Source organism: Bradysia coprophila, chromosome IV (assembly GCF_014529535.1).
Source record: "Bradysia coprophila strain Holo2 chromosome IV, BU_Bcop_v1, whole genome shotgun sequence".
Taxonomy (NCBI): domain Eukaryota; kingdom Metazoa; phylum Arthropoda; class Insecta; order Diptera; family Sciaridae; genus Bradysia; species Bradysia coprophila.
This window is the reverse complement of record NC_050738.1, coordinates 9,605,984-9,626,096: the sequence shown is the minus strand read 5'-3', so window position 1 is coordinate 9,626,096 and position 20,113 is coordinate 9,605,984. Positions and strand designations below refer to the sequence as shown.

Below are 20,113 nucleotides of genomic sequence, written 5' to 3'. Positions count from 1 at the left end.
GAAATGTTAGAAATGTGTTAGGTACATGCGGGAAAATTTGCTTACTTACGAGGGAGAAGTTTGATACGGCACTTCGGTTATATGAAATATGTATTTACATCGACTAGTCATTTAATACACTGTACGTACGAGGTTCCCAATTTTTATTTTGGCGAGTGGACCCTTCGGGTCGGCCCATAACGTCACGGCTCATTATTTAAAAATTTAAAACCTCTGACGTAATGTACTATTAGTTCTCTGTTGCATAAATAACTATTTCTCAAATCAGTGACGAAAAATTGCTGACAGAAAAGAATTGAAAATCGCACCTATTTTAGATAACTCCGCCTCCAGGCTATCTAGAATGACTGTCACAGCTGTAGAACCCCATGGAGAAAAATTTACCCGAAAGCGGGTGCGATTTTTAAGTCTTTCGTCAGTAAAAGTAGATCGTTTCCAAAAATATCAAATCCAATGATCCTGTGTACATGAATTATATAACAAACTTGACTCAATCGTGTGTGTACGACTAATGCAATAATGCAACGTTGACAGATTTAATTCACAGCCCCACTATCTGTTAACGTTGGAAAAACATTTTAAAAAAATCCTGCAACTAATTCACTGCTGGATATAAAACAAAATCCCTCAACCAATTCACTGCTGGATATGAAACAAAAAAAACATTGCCTTGCAACCAATTCACTGCAAAGCCTCCAAAAACACCTGAGCAACCAATTCACTGCTCCATTCACCTCAACAAAAACCGATTCACCGTTAAAGAGGATTGCCTCGTACTACGGTCGATAAACTTCTGGATTCTTCGTTTCTGCGTTCAACTTTCGCACCGTTAGCCTCGTCACCTTGTCGCATGATTAGAAAACTTCCAGAATCTTTTTTCTTGCGTTCACCGTTGGTTTTCTCAGGACAATACTTTGCGAAATGGCCGATTTCACCACAGCAATGGCATCGAAAATTTTCCGTCCGTCTTTTCGTTGACTTAGTGTACAGAGCTTCACTGGTTTCATCGTCGGTGTTGAATCTAGTTTCTTGTAGCAAAAGTGTCTTCACTCCTTCGGTAGTAAGCTTTTCCGACGAATTCTCGTAGGCCATGACCAGTGGATTGAATTCACCAGGTAAGCCAGCCAACATCAGTGATGCAACGATTTCATCATCCAGGTTAAGTCCCGTCTTCTTCACCTTTAGCGACGTCATTACCACACGATTTACAAAATCCTCGATCGACGTGCAATCTGACAATTTCAACTGTACAAGTTGCTTCAGCAGGCTCACTTTTCTACACAAACCACTGTCTTCGAATGCTGACTGTAGAGCGTCCCAGGCTTCCTTCGCCGTTTTCGTTTCAGCAATATACGAATAGACTGATTCATCGATCAGCAAAATGATCTGTGACCAAGCCATTTGATCTGCTTCCTTCTGCACACTTGTAGCCTCGCTCGTCAGTCCGTTTTCCACACATGACCATGCCTTCTTAATCACCAAGTACGATTTCGCCGAAATCTTCCAGGTATCATAATTTTCCCGGCCTTTCAGCTTCGAGAAACGATCGGCTTTGCTGATCATACCCGCAACCTTGAAGACTTTCTTTGTTCGTAAATTTCCAAACAGAAAGTTCTCGAACGTACCGCCGCAACCTTGAAGACTTTCTTTGTTCGTAAATGCACGCCGGCAATGAAAATGACTTCGAATTAATTTTCCGGGTGTTCTGGGCCCATAACCTATGAAGTTTAATCCAGATTCCTTCTGATGACTCGAACGACCGTGTAAACAATAACAGCTCTGGCACAGTGTAAAACTAATTTATTCGGCGATGTTGATACGATAGACAAATGTTACGGACTGAGAGAACGATCATCTGTGTACATGAATTATATAACAAACTTGACTCAATCGTGTGTGTACGACTAATGCAATAAAGCAACGTTGACTGATTTAATTCACAGATCCGTCTCTCTCACTCATACTCATACGCAAGGTAATGCTATGCAGAGAACCATTGGTAAGTTCTAGACTATAAAAGAAACGTGATTAACAAGTCCCAAAGGTTTCGTTTGAATAGATAAGCGTGTGCAGTGTCTACATTATTACAATTATGTCATTGCTTATAACGGTATTCTAATCCATATAATGTAATAAATTAACCTGTTTTGTCTGGTTCGAAAAAAGCACCAACAAAAAACATACAAAAAATACCGTTACATACACTACTGTTGCTGCTGTTGTTACGTGTTGTGGTCTCGAAAACACTGGATCCTAGTTATAACTCATGCTGTTGCTGGAGACGAACCTTTTCCAAATCTATGAACTGTCTCATGAATTCTAGAACAGTCAGAACTAACTAAGCAAAGACGTGCTTACAATGTTATTACTCTTACCGTTCGGACTGTCGATTTGGCGCGCTGTGACGCATCCCACAGGCGGAGTCGATCCCACCGACATCATATTGTGGAAAAGGCAAAGAAAAGCCGTTGATTTTACAAAGAAAGAAGAAATGTTCAATCGTATGTTAGGTACCTGCGAGAAAATTTGCTTACCCACCAGGACCGACGGCTCTGAATGCAAACTCTCGTGGGTAAGCAAATTTTCCCTCAACGCATACAGGGAATATTTTCGAGAACAACTCTGTATCGTTGTAAGAACGTCAGTGCCAAATTATGGCCTCCACATCGTGTGCATAAAAAGTCACTTCGCAGTAATGATGCCACAAGTCTAGTTTCTTCCAGCTACTGAAGCACTGGATGTGGAATTTATAAAGTTGGTAAAATCGACCCGCCCTGTTCATTTAGCATTTTTAGAACGGAGAATATTATAATATAATATTATTATTATATACATATCCCAAGCAGCAATTCTGTTTGAGAAGTCTGTTCTATCCGAGCGAGAAGCATTTACAAATGGGAAACTGAAATTGTCAATTTATCTTTGCTTCTCGCGAAAATAACGTGAAAATTGCTCAAGCCCACGTCTTCCATGAAATTTAAAACAATTGAAGAGAAAGATGTTATTTGAGTTGAGTGTGAATCAATTAGTCACAAATCTTATTTAGATCCAATCAGATTAGTACAAATTCAATAACTCTCCTATTATATGTCGATATACTTGCCATCAGTGTAAAGGTAAATATACTTCACGTTTCAACGACAACATTCCTTACATATTTGACCGAGGGGGTACTTACTTCAAAATAATCCATGGACCCCAGCATACGACATTATCATGCAAACGGATTTTTTAAAAAAATGTGTTCACTGTACAAAAGACAATTTTATTTTACAAAATAGGTTTCACATTCTAACATTATGCATCCAGTATTAATGTCTCTTCAGAGTAGTCACAACTTATCAAGTCGGACAGCACCAGCCATGCTCCTTGACTTTAGGACTATCTCCACTACGGCATTCACAAGTTCCAACGGTAAAACCATTTTTGCAGAGAGCGCAGAATGTTGCGCTTACGTTAGCAACGTAGCAGAATAACGTTGCAAGTAAAAGTAGGACCACAATGAATTTCATCTTCACTCTTATTATCACTTAAAATTTGTTGGTTTTTCAAGAAAACTTTGAATATGATTGAATGAACATACATTCGGATCAGTCATTTTATACCGTTTTTAAATTACGCCATCGGATGATAATTTTCTTATCTCGACCAGTATCACCGTCTTAGGGTGGTTCATTTTTAAAAGTTCTATAGTGGACTACTAGATTTGAACTACTTTCTAGTTTTTCGATACAATTTTAGCAGCTCAAGATAAAGATTTAAGTTAAGGAACCTGATCGTAAATCTGATTTTCAATTTAAAGCTCTGTTCCAGTCGAAACTTCGTTAAAGAATAAAATCTTTTAAAAGAAAACTACCTAAAAGTGCCGTGTTGTCAATCTCTTATTTTATTAGTCCACTTTGTTCCATACAATAGCGGAAGTTTCACTTGTATCTGAGCAAAGCACTGTCAATCACCGAAGCTGACTTTGACATCACTCATTTCAATTTTTTAATAGCCGTAGTATGAAAAAGAATAGCCAACTTTGATCGGCTCAGTCCTCTATTTCAGTGAGGTCAAAGTCAGCTTTTGAGTGAGGTCAAAGTCAGCTTTTGAGTGAGGTCAAAGTCAGCTTTTGAGTGAGGTCAAAGTCAGTTTCGGTACCTGAGTCATAAAATAGGAATATGTAGAGCAAAGTGGACTAAGCAAAAGATTGATAACACGTGTGGTTGGAGTGTATGCGATTCTTAATAGCAATTTTTTGATGCTTGTGATTAGACGAAAAACTAACCTTTCCGTGCATTGAGCTTGGTTTTTTATTTTTCCTACGAAAAGAAACTTTATCGGGACAACATTCACATTCCAGCCCTAGTGTTGAAATAAACTTCGCTTCAGACTTATTTCCGAAAATTGCAAAAAAAAATAGTTAATTTTGAACCGATCTATTCATTTTATGAAGTTTTATTTGTTTGTTTATTAAAAGTGTAACATCTGCAAGAATCTGCGCTTTGCAACTTATGGGGTTAATGGGGTTATTCATAGATTAAAAATTCGCATAAGTTAACCAGATGTGGTTGTTGACTTTTAATGACTTGTAAGTGAAAAATAATAATCTTAATTGTTTCAGATTTGTGTGGTTTTGCTACAAGTGATTAGGTGAAATTTTTATTTTGAAGAAAAAAAGTATTTTTATTGACCTGTTTTGTGCCCTCCTAATGTGGTCACAGCTAGTATGGTTTATTTATATTAGTGGTTGCAAGCGTTGTGTGGTTGAAAGCGATTACGGTTTTAATCATACTTATTGTTAAAATAATGTTATCAGTAAGGCCAGACTTGTGGTGAAACCTTGTGAAGATCATGACTTTCAATAAGTTACCTGAAAACTCTAAAATTACTCTTCAACACGGCAGAGTAAAAGTAAACCTGGCAGGAGCGGTTCATTATTGAAACGTCAAATGAGAGACCTAATACACTGTATGAAAATGAACTCAAATGAACACTGACATAAGTTGAAAAATTTAATTCGCAAAAAACATACAGCTACTAGATTATTCAGGTCCCTAGTCAAACAAGCACTCCTGCCTGGGTTACTTTTACTCTGCCGTGTCTTCAACGAAAGCAGAAAAAATATTTCAAAGTTTTAGGTTCTTCTCCAAAAGCACATTCACTCTCCGACTAAGGCAAGTCAGAAGGCTACTCATATGCTTTGATAACGAATGGTAACAAAGCAGCATTGTTATAAAACAAAAAAATCGGGAAATGGGAAGGAGGAGTAAAAAAGGAAATCGACAGAAGCGACAGACATAAGAATAACTCGAGGCTCTGTGGTTTTATATGTGACTAATGAATTAGTCGTTTACATGCTAAATGCTTCGAGAACCGTAATTTTCATGTTTCAGACTGTTTGTTTATGCTGAGGGCGTCTATTCTATTACAAAACTCAGTTTTTCAATGAAAAGTCTCATTTTCGTGAATCTATGGATCTCGGCCACGCCTCGGAAAAGCAAATTAACACGAAAACTCTAATTTTATATATAGATATTTGACTATTGCATTAATTCCTTGAAATGGTTTAGAAGAAGTAGTAGATTCGGTATGTAAATGTGTTGTTCATAAGCTTCGTGTATGAATGTTAAGGACATGGGTACGATTGAAGAGGGACCTACTTTGAGATAGATATGCCCAATGGGCATTGGTCATATGGTAAATTTTGTAGTGACATAATATGGACAGATTATCGTGACGAATGAGAACGGCTTTGGGCTGAATCGTTGTAAGAACATTGTTGCAATATTGCTGACCATATAGGTTTCTTCCATTGTACGGTAAAAACGAATTTTGACAGGCCGAAAACAACCGACCGTCATCCAAAGAAGCAAACAAAACCAAGGTTCTTTCAGAACTTTGAACAAAACCTCAACTTAAACAAATTTGTTCATTAAAACTTCAAAGTGAGGTTGTGTCGGCTTCTCTGTGGATGACGATTGACATTTTGAATGGCCTTGGAAGAAACCTATAACCTTTTCATTTGCAAAAACTTACATCTCAATGATCTCAACTCCATCCAACTGTTTTAATTCGTTGGAATTGGAGCAAAAAGCTTTCCCATCTAAAGCCTGACTTGGTGTATAGAACATAGGACATCTTATTCCATTCTTTAATCAAAACTGAGTCTTAGAATTTGCATCTGATACGGACAGTATAGTACTCGAAAACGTTTTTGATTCGATGTTTCATTAAGCCACAAACTAGAATTATGTGAATATTGTGTGTAATGTGCTCGTTGCTGGCAATTCTAGAGCTTCAAGTACTAAGAAATATAAGCGAGGATGGAACTTATGGCGTTGTTTCGTCAGCTGGAATATTTTGTCATATTCATAAACGATCTTAATGCACAAAAGAATTGTTGCCGCAAAACAAATCTCAAAACATTTTCCTGCAGCTGATCCTAAATTTTCAGTGCGTAGAAGGTCTCCTAGTTGGTTGTTTCCAAAACTAGAAAACTACAAAAATGAAATCTGGATATTTTTGCTAGAGACGATTGATTGAGACGTTCAAAGACAAAAACAGTTTTGGAAGTGTCGGATATGCCTTCCTGCTGCATACATCAACTGTTTACGTCTAATTAGGTACTAATGTATCGGATCTGCTCGCTACTAACTCAAGCTGTTTCGAACAGTTACTGAGAACTAACCAAATTTAAACTAAATTCTTGGCTGTGCTGTTTAAAAAGGCCAAACTACTTACACATCCGCTTGATACATACCGTGACGAAGGGATTCTATGTTCATGTCTTCGATGGTAATTCGATCGCCGTCTAAATTGAAACGCAACATCTTGTCCAATATCAGAAAACGAAGTTTATTCAAGCTGTACCCATTGAATGATTCACACAATTTCGATATTCAAAATGATAACAACAGTGGACGAATCCAAACTTTGTTTTCCGCCAGACATACAGCACAAAATACGATCGTCTACTTCAACTTCTTCTTTGGGCGCAAATTGTTGGTGTGGCCGCACTTCTTCTTACGGCAATTGGTTGCTCTCGGATGCAAACGGGCATAGCATTTACGGCAAATCATTTTGTCGCAATTGTACTTTTGTGCCAAAATACGCAATGATGGTTCGATGATACCACCACGTAGACGTAACACCAAATGGAGTGTTGATTCCTTTTGGATGTTGTAGTCGGACAATGTACGTCCATCTTCCAATTGTTTGCCAGCAAAAATTAGACGTTGCTGATCTGGTGGAATACCCTCTTTGTCTTGGATTTTCGCTTTGACATTTTCGATTGTGTCACTCGGCTCGACCTCAAGTGTGATGGTCTTACCGGTCAAAGTTTTTACAAATATCTGCATTTTCGTTGGTTTTTTTGCCTACAACCAAAACAAAACATTTCATTAGACCGGAATCATGTCAATGTTCGTAAGTAATGAGGTTATGGTACAACACATAAACTTGAAACAAATGCTACAGCGCTTATTTAAGCTCCCCCGCCATAAATTTCAACGTTTTCGATTGATCCAGTCGATGGTCTTAGATCTGTCGACAAGTACACTGGTCCACTTCTACCATTAATACCCAAAATATTGAATTTTTGCTCTTACCTCTCTTGAAACGTGGTTTATACCCAACTTTCAGATGAAAAAGAATGAAAAATGGAGACGGAATTTGACAGTTCCGCGTTTCCTTTCATTTCAGCTTATCGGTTCACTTCGTTCACTTTTTCCATTCATTCGGTTCATCTACAGAGATGTGATGAAACGACGTGAGTTATCATTACAATGTTCATTTGTTATATTTTTGTGCTTTTGCATGAAAAATTGTTCACATTCGAATGACAATATGCTTTGTAAAACGGGCCAGTCCAATCTATATATTTAAGTTTAGTCTCGTTTGCATCTGATTAATTTGTGGGACTGAAGCAGAGAAATTATAATCTTTGAACCGCACACAAAGACATGATAACAACAGCTGCAAACCAATATCATTTCTCTGACTGCACATGATTCACAAGTAATAGATCAGTGTCAAATAGCGGTTTCTTCTCTCAAAAAGTGTCAAATGAGTTGTCAATTTCACAAAGCTAACCCCAAAAGATGTTTCGTTCATAGAAAGTAAAAATTCAATTTCCACTCCGTTTGCGTCACGCAGTTCTTTTGTTCTATTTTACAACTGTCATGTAGACGGAGGCTAAACGGGGTGCTCTTTTTAAGTGGAAACTATATAGTGTTCAAAGAGAATGTCAAAAAGAGTGTTCACCCATCGAGCTCAGTTAAATTAACTGGTTTTTTCCTAGTTAACTGGACCTTTACATACAAATTTTGACGTATCACCCAACGGAACCAGTTAATTTTTCTCTCTTTTACGCTCTTTGAGCACTGTATACTTAAACTGGTATTTTGTCATCTCTCTCCACAGGGCCTATTTTTGAGAATGTGTTTTTGGAATTTTTGGAATTTTTCAGGAATTTTAGGAATTTTTTAGGAATTTATGGAATTTTAGGAATTTCTTAAGGATTTTTTTTGGAATTTTTGGTAATTCTTGGAATTTATTATTTCGTTATTTAATAAAGTTCATACTTCAAATGCACTGTAAATCAGGTTAATATAGAAGAACTTTGTTTGGATTCCGCTCTTATAAGTATAACATGAGATAATGATGCTCATGACCAATTTATGTGGTAATATACTATTATTCTAGGTCTGTGACGTGGCATGAATAAAAACGGTAGTTACTTCAGCGAAAAAAAGTTGAACTGACTGAAATGTAGATACAATATTTGTTTTGAAAGTTAAAATTGAATTCTTGATTGACGTTCGATGGTTTTACGTAGATATGCTTTTTTAAACACTCCTTTGAACCACTCTTGCGATTTTGCCTTCGAGTTAGCTTTCGGTCTTCTGTCTTTTTCTGCCATCCTACAATTTAATGCCGCTGTTGCATCGAAATCAGCTACTATATAGGCACATTTGTATTAATATACAAATAATTGTATAAGGTCGACTGAGATAGTGAGGCCCGGTCGTCATCCTTAAACAATGGTTCTTTCATTACGTTTTTGTTATCGTTATTTTTTTGGACGCACTTCAAGCATGAGTGGTACTCTAAATATGGTACTGAAGCTTGGCAGTTTGTCAGACATCTGTGGAACACGGTAAAAAACAATTGTATGGAAAATAGTACTATATTTGGCAGCTGTCGACTATGATCACTTTTGCTTGAAGTGCGTTGGTCATTCACGAAAGGTTACAAAAACCTATCAAATTGAAACGGTTTTTGTAAACGAAATATTTTTTGATACTTCAAGTAACACTTCCTTTCTTTTAAATATCGATATAAATGCACTACCGTGATAAATATATTAATTACTTTAAATTAGATTAGAAACTGATACAAAAATGAATGCTCACTTCGCTTGTAGTTCTTAGGAAAGATATTTTTCAATTTCTCTTCCTTTTTTGAGAAGATTTCGCTGTTTTTGGGTTGAAACAACGCACTTCAAGCATGAGTGGTACTCTAAGTGGAGTACTGGAACGGGACAGTGTATCAAAGAAATTTTGGCACTTTAAAAAATTCTGGAAGAAATTTTCATACTACAAAGTGCAATACCGTTTTTTCGTAACAATTTTAAAATCGGGATAATGAAATTTAGATTAGTGACGACTGTTGTTTTCAGCGCCTTTACAATTAGTTTCTCTTTTTATTGTGAACGCCTAGCATAAAACAGAGTAAACATTTGTCTTGTTTTCGATGAATTCGCAATTTTTTGGGTTTCAAAGAATTTTTTTTATCGTGAACGTCTTGGTTATTGTTGAATTATATTGAACTCTGAGGTATAATCGAAATAATAATCTTAAAATATTCGTCTTTATTTTTTTATAGTTCCCAGTTAACAGTCTATTATTAATCGTTGGAAAACGACGTAAAATCGAAATTTGAATACGTTCCACCAAAAAAATTTAAATGATCTGAGTAAATTTCATTTGAAATGTTGTTTTCATTTAATTTTTTTAAATTTTCGAAGACGTTTAATTAGAAATCCAGAAAATAAAACGTCTTTTCTCAGTTTTTCTAAATTTTAGGAATTTTGGGAATTTAAAGAATTTTTAGGAATTTAAGGAATTTTTGGAATTTTTTAGGAATTTAAAGAATTTTAAGAATTTTAAGAATTTTTAGGAATCAAATTCTCAAAAATAGGCCCTGCTCTCCGATCATAACACCTAATAAAGTGTTAAAAGAGCGTAAAACAGTGGAAAAAACCAGTTAATTTAACTGAGCTCGATATGTCAAAATTTCTACTCTCTCTGTATAAACTGTTTAAATCGACAGAGAGACCAGTTTTGTGAGTTGAGATCACTTCAAATAAAACAGCACAAAATTGAAATCGGCGAGGAAATGTTTACAACAACAACTTTGACAGCTACACCTCTAGCAAGCTTTAACTGGTCAGTTTAATACGACACTCATGCTTTTATTTCGCTCTTTAAACAGACTATACAGTGTTAAAAGAGCGTAAAAACAGGGGAAAAATACCGGTTAATTTAACTGATCTCGATATCATGTCAAAATTTCCACTCTCTTTTAACACTGTATACTGGTATTTCGTACGATAAAATGTGTGTACATTTTGATAGTTCAATTTGCCCACTTAATTAAGTGGGTAAACACAGACAAATAAACATTTCGCATTTTTCTGTTGGGACCTCTTAAGTAATTTTGTTCGAAATTTCCTCTCTACGTATAATTACTAAGAACAAATAGTGTTGGATAGATAGTGCTGAAAATTTCCGACGTTCCATTATGCTCAAGGTAAATATACATACTGAAGGTAACGCAGACCCTCATATGGAATAGCAAGAAATACGGATCCAAAGTTTCGGGTGAATATAAGATTTGTTATGTTGCATCCGTGACATTTGGCATGATCAATGATCATGTTGTTGGAACTTCGTTGTTTAGTATTGAGTGTTGGCATGTGTTGCAACCTAACAAAGTGGAATTTGTCTTGTGTCCAACATTATAAACATTATTATTCACCCGAAACTTTGGATCCGTGTGGTCTTGTGGATTGCGTTACCTTCAGTGTATATATTTACCTTGATTATGCGATTATGCTGTCTTCAGAACGTTGACTGCGTCTTCTTATCTTTATCGGCGGGCAAAAGTAAGCAAAGACCGTTGATATTTTACAAATTTTTTAATTATTTATTCATCCTAAAATGCACATTTACTTCGGATCTATCCGAAAGACAGTTTCTCATCTCATTTAAAACAACGTTCCTCCAATTTATTATTTAGATATATAATAAGCTCACTAAACTGATTTTAGTTTACATTTTACAACCAACATAACACAATTGGTCACGTTTTTCTTCTCCTCATAAAATTTGTATAAATTTGGTAAAAAGTAAATAAAAATCCAAAAGAAAAACAAGAAAAAAAAATTTATGGAAAATATCCAAATAAACAAAAAATCTTTAACTATTGAGCGGCCGGTGGCGTAAAATGATTCGAATGGGTTTTTGCCTTGTGCTTCCGGAAATTCGACGGATCATGGAATTCCTTTTCGCAAATCACACATTTGTACGGCTTAAAGCCACTGTGAATATTCATATGTACTTTTAAGCTGCCCGATTGTGTGTACGTCTTGTCACATATCGTACACTTGTGTCTTTTTTCACCGGTGTGACTATTACGGTGCGATCGCATACTACTAACTTGATTGAATCCCTTCCCACATAGATCACATTTGTAAGGCTTGTCGCCTCCGTTGTGCACATTCATGTGATTTTTTAAGTTCGACAGTTGCGTAAACGTCTTCTCGCACATGGTGCATTTGAACGGACGATCGGAATTATGTACATTCGAATGGATCTTCAGGCCGGACATCTGATGAAATCCTTTGTGGCAGGTCTGACATTTGTACGGTTTGTCGTCGTGCGGTAGCGGCGGTTGCTGTAAATGTGGTTGAACCTGAGACTGTTGTTGTTGTTGTTGCTGTTGTGGTTGTGGCTGTAATTGTGGTAATTGTGGTAGCTGCAATGTTGTCTGTTGCAAATCCTGTTGTTGAAGTTGGTGTTGTTGCTGTAAAATAACCAAAATTAAAATCCATTAAAGCAAACGTACAACATAAGGAGGAACAACGCAAGTGCCGCAAAGAGGTTTTAAACGTCAAGTCACTAAACAATCGATTACACCAATTTGACTTAATCTGAGTGTTGCAAGAGACTACGTGCGAAACTCTACTGACAATTGGCAATTTCGTTCGTTAGTATTTCACTGCCGTTTGCATAAGAATTTTCGAAAAATTTCGCTGTACATTTTATGACTCACTTGTTGGTGATTATGTGGATGATGATGATCCTGTGGATGTGGTTGATGTTGCAGCTCTGGCTCCAATTTCACTTGATTTATAAAGTCGGGCTCCAATTTCACTTGATTCATAAAATTGGGATCCAATTTGACTTGATTGATAAAATCCGGTTCCAGTTTTACCTGGTTCGAGAAATCACCAAACCCGGCCATCAAATCGAATATGCCCACCAAATTCGGGGTATTATTCATAAAAAATGCTAAATAATTTGGAATGCACCGCACTTTGTTAAACTAATTAGCGATATTCTTATCGACGAAACAAAGCCTTTTCCGTTCCGTAATAGTCAACAACAACAATGCGTGTTCCATCCGATCTGGCACCCAGTTTTCATTTAGGAATTCGACATTGATCCCTTGATGGTGGTGCTGATGTTGATTTGTTATCTACGGTACTGTCGTGATGGTTACTTTAAATTCACAATTTTACGAAAATTATTGTTGATCGGCTGGAATTATATTTTTGTTAAAGGTTCAGACGCGACGACAGAAAAATGTCAAGAAAATTGTACTGTCAAAAAGTTTACATTTTTTTTGGATGTATTTGAGCCACCACATTTTAATACAAAATCCTCCCACCATCACGACGAACGATTTACAATGCTAAGTAAAAGAAGCAATGCAAATTAATCGCGATGGGTAAGTATATATTTCCAAAATTCTTCAGAACCGATTTAAATGATATTCGGGAAAGTTAAAAATTGTTAGAAGAGGTAGCGAGAGAATGATTTTTATTTGGAATATTCTCCAAAAGCTCATCATTTGGAAGTGGCAGCGCCCAGTATTTTTACGTTACGCTTTAGCAACGTACTGTATGCAACAGTACAACTCATCCACAGCGCGAAGCTATTAAAATAATCTAATTAAGTCATGAGAGAAAAAAATGAAAAATCGAACAGAGCTCTTCGCTCTTCCCTTGCGTGCAGCGAAATTGCAGACAAAAAATACCGTTTCGACCTCAAGTGCTATCTAGTGCTAATCTAGTCAAAGACTAGAGAGGGCTAGTCTTCATCAGTCGACCTCTATGAAGGTCATTATCATCGAAATGGCTCTTAATGTTTGAATTACTCGTTTTAATTCAGTGGGAATGTTCCTGTAAAATTTTATTTGCGCAAGTAATAGTATATTACTTACGAAGTTCCAAGTTGTGTATTTGATAAGTGGGGTGTTACAGCCCGACCCGAAGGGGAGGGCTGTATTCCACACTTGTCAAATAACAACTTGGAACCTCGTAAGTACAATACTTCACGTGATTAGGCAATGTAAATGAAAATGAAACATGCCGTAACACGTAAAGTATATTCTTTTGAAATTTTTATTTTGCCACGAGCGATTATAGCTCTTGCCTGCAGCACGGGCTACAAACCTCCCTCTCGGCAAAATAAAAATCTCTAAACAAGGACGTAATGTGACTATAGAAGCAAAAAAGTAAATCTCACAACCAGAGTGTATTTTAGGAATTAAGTCAATTAAGTTCACACAAACTCCATAAAATTAAAAAAAAAAAGTTGTACAAATTTCTGAAATAAATACAAATGTGAATTTTCTAAGAATTGCATTTATCTGTTATCAACAAAGATGATAAAAGTAAGCGACTAACCCATATTTCAAATAACAGAAATACAAGATTTGATAATTATACTGAGCAATTCATTTGACGTTTTGAAAGTTAGGAATTGACGAACGTTTCATGTCCGCACGTTAGTAAGCGGGCGTGACGCAAGTCCACTACCAAAAATGTTTTAACAATTTGATGACGTTAGAAATTACTGTAAAAATCTCTAAAATCTTAAACCTACATTACTTACCTTTTATGTCATAAAATCGCTAAATTGATCCAGATTATCGTCTAGATGGTAAAAGGAGATTGGATTATTGGATGAAATGACTGAAACTAAGAACAGGGTTTCTTCTATTATCTGGAAAAATTACAGAATTCATGTGGGTCTGTAATGATGAGTGCTACGTATACACAAGGTTCAGTATACACACACTAATCTAAAAGTTTTCATTTTTGAAGTTTGTGCATCAAACGTAGATACTTTACTGATTTTCCGTAAAATATGCTCTGTTTTGAGCTGTCGCATGAAATACTAAAAGTGTTTACTGCCTGCCTCCTGAGAAAATGATCCATTTCGCCTCGATTTTTCTGAACTTTCGCATGAGGCCAAAAATTGTTTCCGAATTCCTAATAAAATTTTTAATGAGAACCAAGGCCTAATATTTGTGAAATGATTCTCAAAAGATTTCCTAAAAAGACCGAAAATTTTGTAAATCTTTGAGAATTTAGGGAATCTTTGAAATCCGTTCTCAAACATTGATGAGAACAGTCCTTGATATCCTTGAAGCCATGCCACAGTCGAAATTCTACATATTTCCATGCTAAATTGGGAATAAAATTTGGGGACTGCAGGAGACTGGTAAAAAAAACGTTTTGATTTTCGGTTTCATTTTAATTAATATTTCTACTATGCTACGAATGCTTACGTTACATTGTCATGGAATTAATTTCCAAATTTTATTTTTGAGAAAGTGTTTTTTTCAAAGGAAAGAAAAGTTTATTCGAATAACTTAGACCATAAAAGTGACTGTAAATTGAACATAATCCTTTCTCTTAATAAATTAATTTTTAAATTAATAAATAGAATCACCAAATATACATAATAATAGTAAGACTGGTAGACGAGTCGGCACAGGTCCGTTAAAACTAAATTCATTACAAAGAAAATTTCAGCTTCTCTTTTCGAAGTCTTTGGGAAGATGAAAAGCTCAGAGTGCTTGCACTAATGCAATTTTTTAAAATTTGGCAGGCTCTTTGCCTTTCCAACTAGCTATTCAGTCAGTTTCAGAACTTTTTACAACAATGGCATTTTGTGTCAATAGAAATAATTTGAAAGTATAAGTAAGGGGACTTTTGGGTGATAAAGAAAGCTATGAGATCACAGACACATCACTAGGGATAACAAGTTGAAAGATCAACTTTTCGTGCGACATTTCTATTTATTTTGGAACTAGCGGGTTCACGGGAGAAAAGACATTTAATTACATCGGTCACAGTAACAGAGTCTCAACAATTACTTAAGTTTTACCGCAAATGTCGATACTAGTGATTGAAATATGAAAAATAAGGTCTTCTAAGCACGTAAAAATACTTCATCGTAATGTCAGTGGATGTGTTTTTACCTTCTATGCCAAAGGTCCCATAATTCCCTTTTTTTTAATTAGTCGTTTCGGGTCTCAGTCATTATTACAGACTGTTGGTTGCGTTTTGATAATAAATATCCTCTGGCTACGAGCCTGAAGTGACACAATCTTTGCAACTTAGCCAGTGATCCAAGACGTTGGAAACGGTAAACAAATTAACGAATTCTCTTCATTTTTCGAGTGCAGCACTTCAAAGCCACGTACATCTTCTGACTTAGACAAAATTGTACAAGAAGTCTGTTAAGTAAATACGACATCAGGAGATTACATTTGATGGTTTTACGCTAAGTAGAATTTCTAAAATAAAGTCGGCCATTTCAAGGGAAACTCAATCGTTAGGCAAATGTTCAACACTTCGGGATGGACAATATATCATGCTCATCTTCCTATCTTCAACATAAATCATTTTTCATGTCCCGTGCCCGAAAAAAACCCCGTTCCGTTTTGCACTCACGAATTGTCACCGTTTCTAAATTCACCGTCACATCCGTGATGAAAATTTGATCACTGACGCGAGCGCTGGGAAACCATAATCTTGGCGGTGCTCTTGGCGAAACTGGGTGCATGGGAACATTATTGTTGACGTTTTCACATTCTTTCTGCTGTTCGTCGTGCGGTTGTACTTTATTTTCGGGTAAAACTTCGGCTGATGGCGCTGCAGGTACTTCAGGAGGTGTATCCGACTCTGGATGTGAAGCGGGAGTTTCCGGTGATAATGGAGCTGATTTGGCTGGTGCAGTGACTGATGATGTTGCTATTTCGAGACAAATATGTTTTGTTGGAGGTTGCGCTTCCGGTGACGTTTTTATTGTAACTCCAATTTTTCCCGATTCTTTGGACAGCACTTCGGCCTTACGTTTAGTGCCACTGACTTCTTTCAGCCGGAGTGGTTGGTCTTCACTGCTACTAGAATTTGTATCACCTTCAATCAGTAGCGGTGGGATTGTAACTGCAACATTCATGGTAGAATCCCTCAGACCCGTGTGACTCGATTTGCTTGACGACGGTTTGTCTGCAACACTTTCCGCTTCCTCATTGGATTTTTTCTTTTCAGCTTTCATTTCTTTCGCAGACTCTTTTCTCTCCTTCTTTTCCTCCGCCTTGACGACCACTTCTTGTGCAACATCAGGTTTGTTGTCATCGTCGGCCACCGTTTCGGTGTCGTCATCAGATTCTGGGTCTGGTTCGGAATGTCGTTCTTTCTTTTTGGGTCCACGCTTCAACGGAGATGATGCATTCGATCGTTCGAATATTTGAATGAGCCGAGTGTCGAGGATATTCTCTTCAGGTTCCCAGGTATTGTAACGCGGTGTCCATCCTTTCCATTTTACGCGATATTCGACTTTTCCCTGCAAAACATTATTTGATAAATAAGTTTGACACATTAAGTAATGAAACAACATCAGTAGGAACAAAACAAACAGAACGAGTGTTGCAAACAACGAAACAGACGAAAAGGGAAGCTTCTTTAAAAGAATAGACAGCAGACGACTACGATAGTGTGACATTTTTAGTGGAAACTTACCTTTCGGATACGTTTTTGAATGATTTTTTCCGCAGCATAGACACCACCGTTTCCTTCCATCTTGCGCAATCCGTGGTTTTTGCAATGTTTTTTCCCGGTTCTTTAGCAAACACTGAATACGACGAGTTTTCTTTGTGTCAATCGCTATCGCTTCACTGAAATTCACTCAATCGACTATTTTTACTTCGCTCTGTATTGTTTTCAGTTGAACATGCACAAAATAAACCGATTTTTCGACTGTTTATGGAAATATTTTGTTGGACATTTTGTTTTATTTGTTCCTTTCGTCTGTTTGTTTGTCTACATTCTCGGCGGCTGCTATTTTGACATTTTAACCCAGACATTGTAAACGTTTTACACACTTCGTTGTGCAGCAATTACACTGCAAATTTTACATGACTAGTTAAGCCGGTCAAAATTCAAAACTGAATTTTCGTACACGTAGTTCAAAAATGCAGTTGTTGATTTCTGTTGGTTCTCTCTAATCTCAGACATTTAATCGTAGAGTCGAATTTTTATTCATTCCACTTGCCATTACAAATGTTTCTTGTTTTGAAAGTCAACAACGAAATTTAGAAAATGTGATTTTCTAACCTTACATTCGTTATCGCCAACAACCATAAAAATATATACTTTTTTACGATATCAAAACATAAATTGTCGAGAATTTCTTTTTTAACATGACGTTTTTCACAAGGACAAGTTTACAGTCCGCGACTATGAGTTGCACTCATCCAAATATTTTTTCTTCTCCGAATTGGTTATTTATGCAACTCGAGACCATAATGTTCGAAAACTGCGAACTTTTGATCACTTTGTTACATAAAACGTTATATGAATCTCGGTGCGAAGTACTTGATTAGGCTCACGATGTGTATTATGACACACAGCCTGCGGCCTCGTGTCATAATTACACATCTAGAGCCTAATGAAGTACTTCGCACTCGATGTCATAAATGACTATTAGGCTGTAATTAAGACACAAGTGCCTTTGCACCGTATGCAAATTTTGCACATTAGCATGCTGAGTTGCATGAATAAAACTTAGATTTCATAGGTTTAGGTTCATTTTCGAAATGTCAAATAAGGGACCTAATACACTGTATGAAAATGAACTCAAATGAACACTGACATAAATTGAAAAATTTTATTCGCAAAAAATCAGGTCCTTAGTCAAACAAGCACTCCTGCCTGGTTAACTTTACTCTGTCGTGATTTAACACTTCTTCAATGAAATGTACTCCTTTTTATTCTAGGACTAAACCTGACATAAAGCATTATGATTGGTCTTATTGTTGGTCCTTCAAATAGAAGTATGAGGTGCATACGCGGCTTTAAAATGATTCTCTATGATCAAAACACCTAGCATAATTTAAGCATGCAGCACACCTCAAGCTTGGCAGCTGTCAACTATGATCACTTTCGCCTGAAATGCGTAGTGCGTTGATTCATGATATGAATCACCATTTAACACACCAAATATTTTATTACAAGGCTAGGGGCGGCTAGGGGCTTTGATACATTTTGTTTTTGTAACAATATGAATTTGCTATGCTATTTTGCACAGCTCTGTTATTAAACGAGCCGTCAGAACAGTCGGAGCGTTTGCTGCGACTGAGCCCCGTACAAACCCGTACATCTATTGCGTCCGTGACCCTAGTTCGTCCGTCGCCCTACTCTTACCGTAAGCCTACTGCGCCCGTAAACGTCGGTAAAGTAAAATTCTTATGAAATGTGTACGTCTTAAAAATTGCGCATAGCGCAATTACGAAGCCCCGTACGACGTTGCTTTCAAATGTAACACCGAATTGACCTAAAATTAAGTAAGTATCATTTTCACCGATTTATATTGATTTTACAAAAATCCAAAATGGCGGCCGACGGCCATTTTGTTAGGAGGTGGAAAGTAGTACGGCTGCTTTATATTCGTTAGTACCTTTCAAAAAAAAAAAATTGAAATTCGGTCAAAGTTTACTCGAGATATTACCAAACGAGCCATCAGAACAGGCGGAGCGTTTGCTGCGACTGAGCCTCGTACAAACCCGTATATCTATTGCGTACGTGACCCTAGTGCGTCTGTCACCCTACTTTGACCGTAAGCCTATTGCGCCGGTTAATGTAGTTAAAGTAAAACTATTATGTAATATGTACATCTTACAAATTGCGCATAGCGCAATTACGAAGCCCCGTACGACGTTCCTTTCAAAAGAAACAAAAATTTCAAATCGCCCTAAAATTTTATTTTTTTGAAGGGCCTAGTATCGGCCTCAGTCCGAGGACTCAAATTTAAATTTTTTTTCAACTACATTCTATTCGGCCTTTTATTACCTCCCAAATGAAACAAAAATTACGAAAAACGGATGAAATTTGCTCGAGTTATATGTAAAATACACATAGGGCCCTAGTATCGGCCTCAGTCCGAGGACCCAAATTTAATTTTTTTTTCAACTACATTCTATTCGGCCTTTGATTACCTCCCAAATGAAACAAAAATTACGAAAAACGGATGAAATTTGCTCGAGTTATATGTAAAATACACATAGGGCCCTAGTATCGGCCTCAGTCCGAGGACTCAAATTTAAATTTTTTTTCAACTACATTCTATTCGGCCTTTTATTACCTCCCAAATGAAACAAAAATTACGAAAAACGGATGAAATTTGCTCGAGTTATATGTAAAATACACATAGGGCCCTAGTATCGGCCTCAGTCCGAGGACCCAAATTTAATTTTTTTTTCAACTACATTCTATTCGGCCTTTGATTACCTCCCAAATGAAACAAAAATTACGAAAAACGGATGAAATTTGCTCGAGTTATATGTAAAATACACATAGGGCTCTAGTAGTGGCCTTAGTCCAAGGACCCAAATTTAATTTTTTTTTCAACAACATTCTATTCGGCCTTTGATTACCTCCCAAATGAAACAAAAATTACGAAAAACGGATGAAATTTGCTCGAGTTATATGTAAAATACACATAGGGCTCTAGTAGTGGCCTTAGTCCAAGGACCCAAATTTAATAAT

The 20,113-nt window shown here is 36.7% G+C and overlaps 4 protein-coding genes across 4 annotated transcripts; all 4 read right to left on the bottom strand.

The window, feature by feature from the left end:
* Positions 1-385: 385 nt before the first annotated feature.
* Positions 386-1,906, bottom strand: LOC119066082. The gene has a single exon (XM_037168351.1). The coding sequence runs from the start codon at positions 1,561-1,563 to the stop codon at positions 757-759; it is 807 nt and encodes a 268-aa protein (XP_037024246.1). The 5' UTR covers positions 1,564-1,906; the 3' UTR covers positions 386-756.
* Positions 1,907-6,814: 4,908 nt separating this feature from the next.
* LOC119066080 (ubiquitin-60S ribosomal protein L40) lies at positions 6,815-7,693 on the bottom strand. The gene is made up of 2 exons (XM_037168348.1): positions 7,593-7,693; positions 6,815-7,361 (listed from the first exon to the last, which is right to left on the bottom strand). The coding sequence occupies exon 2, from the start codon at positions 7,341-7,343 to the stop codon at positions 6,957-6,959; it is 387 nt and encodes a 128-aa protein (XP_037024243.1). The 5' UTR covers positions 7,344-7,361; positions 7,593-7,693; the 3' UTR covers positions 6,815-6,956.
* Positions 7,694-11,366: 3,673 nt separating this feature from the next.
* On the bottom strand, positions 11,367-12,883 carry LOC119066079 (zinc finger protein 184-like). The gene is made up of 2 exons (XM_037168347.1): positions 12,322-12,883; positions 11,367-12,072 (listed from the first exon to the last, which is right to left on the bottom strand). Exons 1-2 carry the CDS (start codon positions 12,550-12,552, stop codon positions 11,470-11,472), a joined length of 834 nt encoding a protein of 277 aa, XP_037024242.1. The 5' UTR covers positions 12,553-12,883; the 3' UTR covers positions 11,367-11,469.
* Positions 12,884-15,240: 2,357 nt separating this feature from the next.
* On the bottom strand, positions 15,241-17,423 carry LOC119066077 (polycomb group protein Pc-like). Its single transcript, XM_037168346.1, has 2 exons — positions 17,090-17,423; positions 15,241-16,913 (listed from the first exon to the last, which is right to left on the bottom strand). Exons 1-2 carry the CDS (start codon positions 17,147-17,149, stop codon positions 15,957-15,959), a joined length of 1,017 nt encoding a protein of 338 aa, XP_037024241.1. The 5' UTR covers positions 17,150-17,423; the 3' UTR covers positions 15,241-15,956.
* Between the last annotated feature and the right edge of the window lie 2,690 nt (positions 17,424-20,113).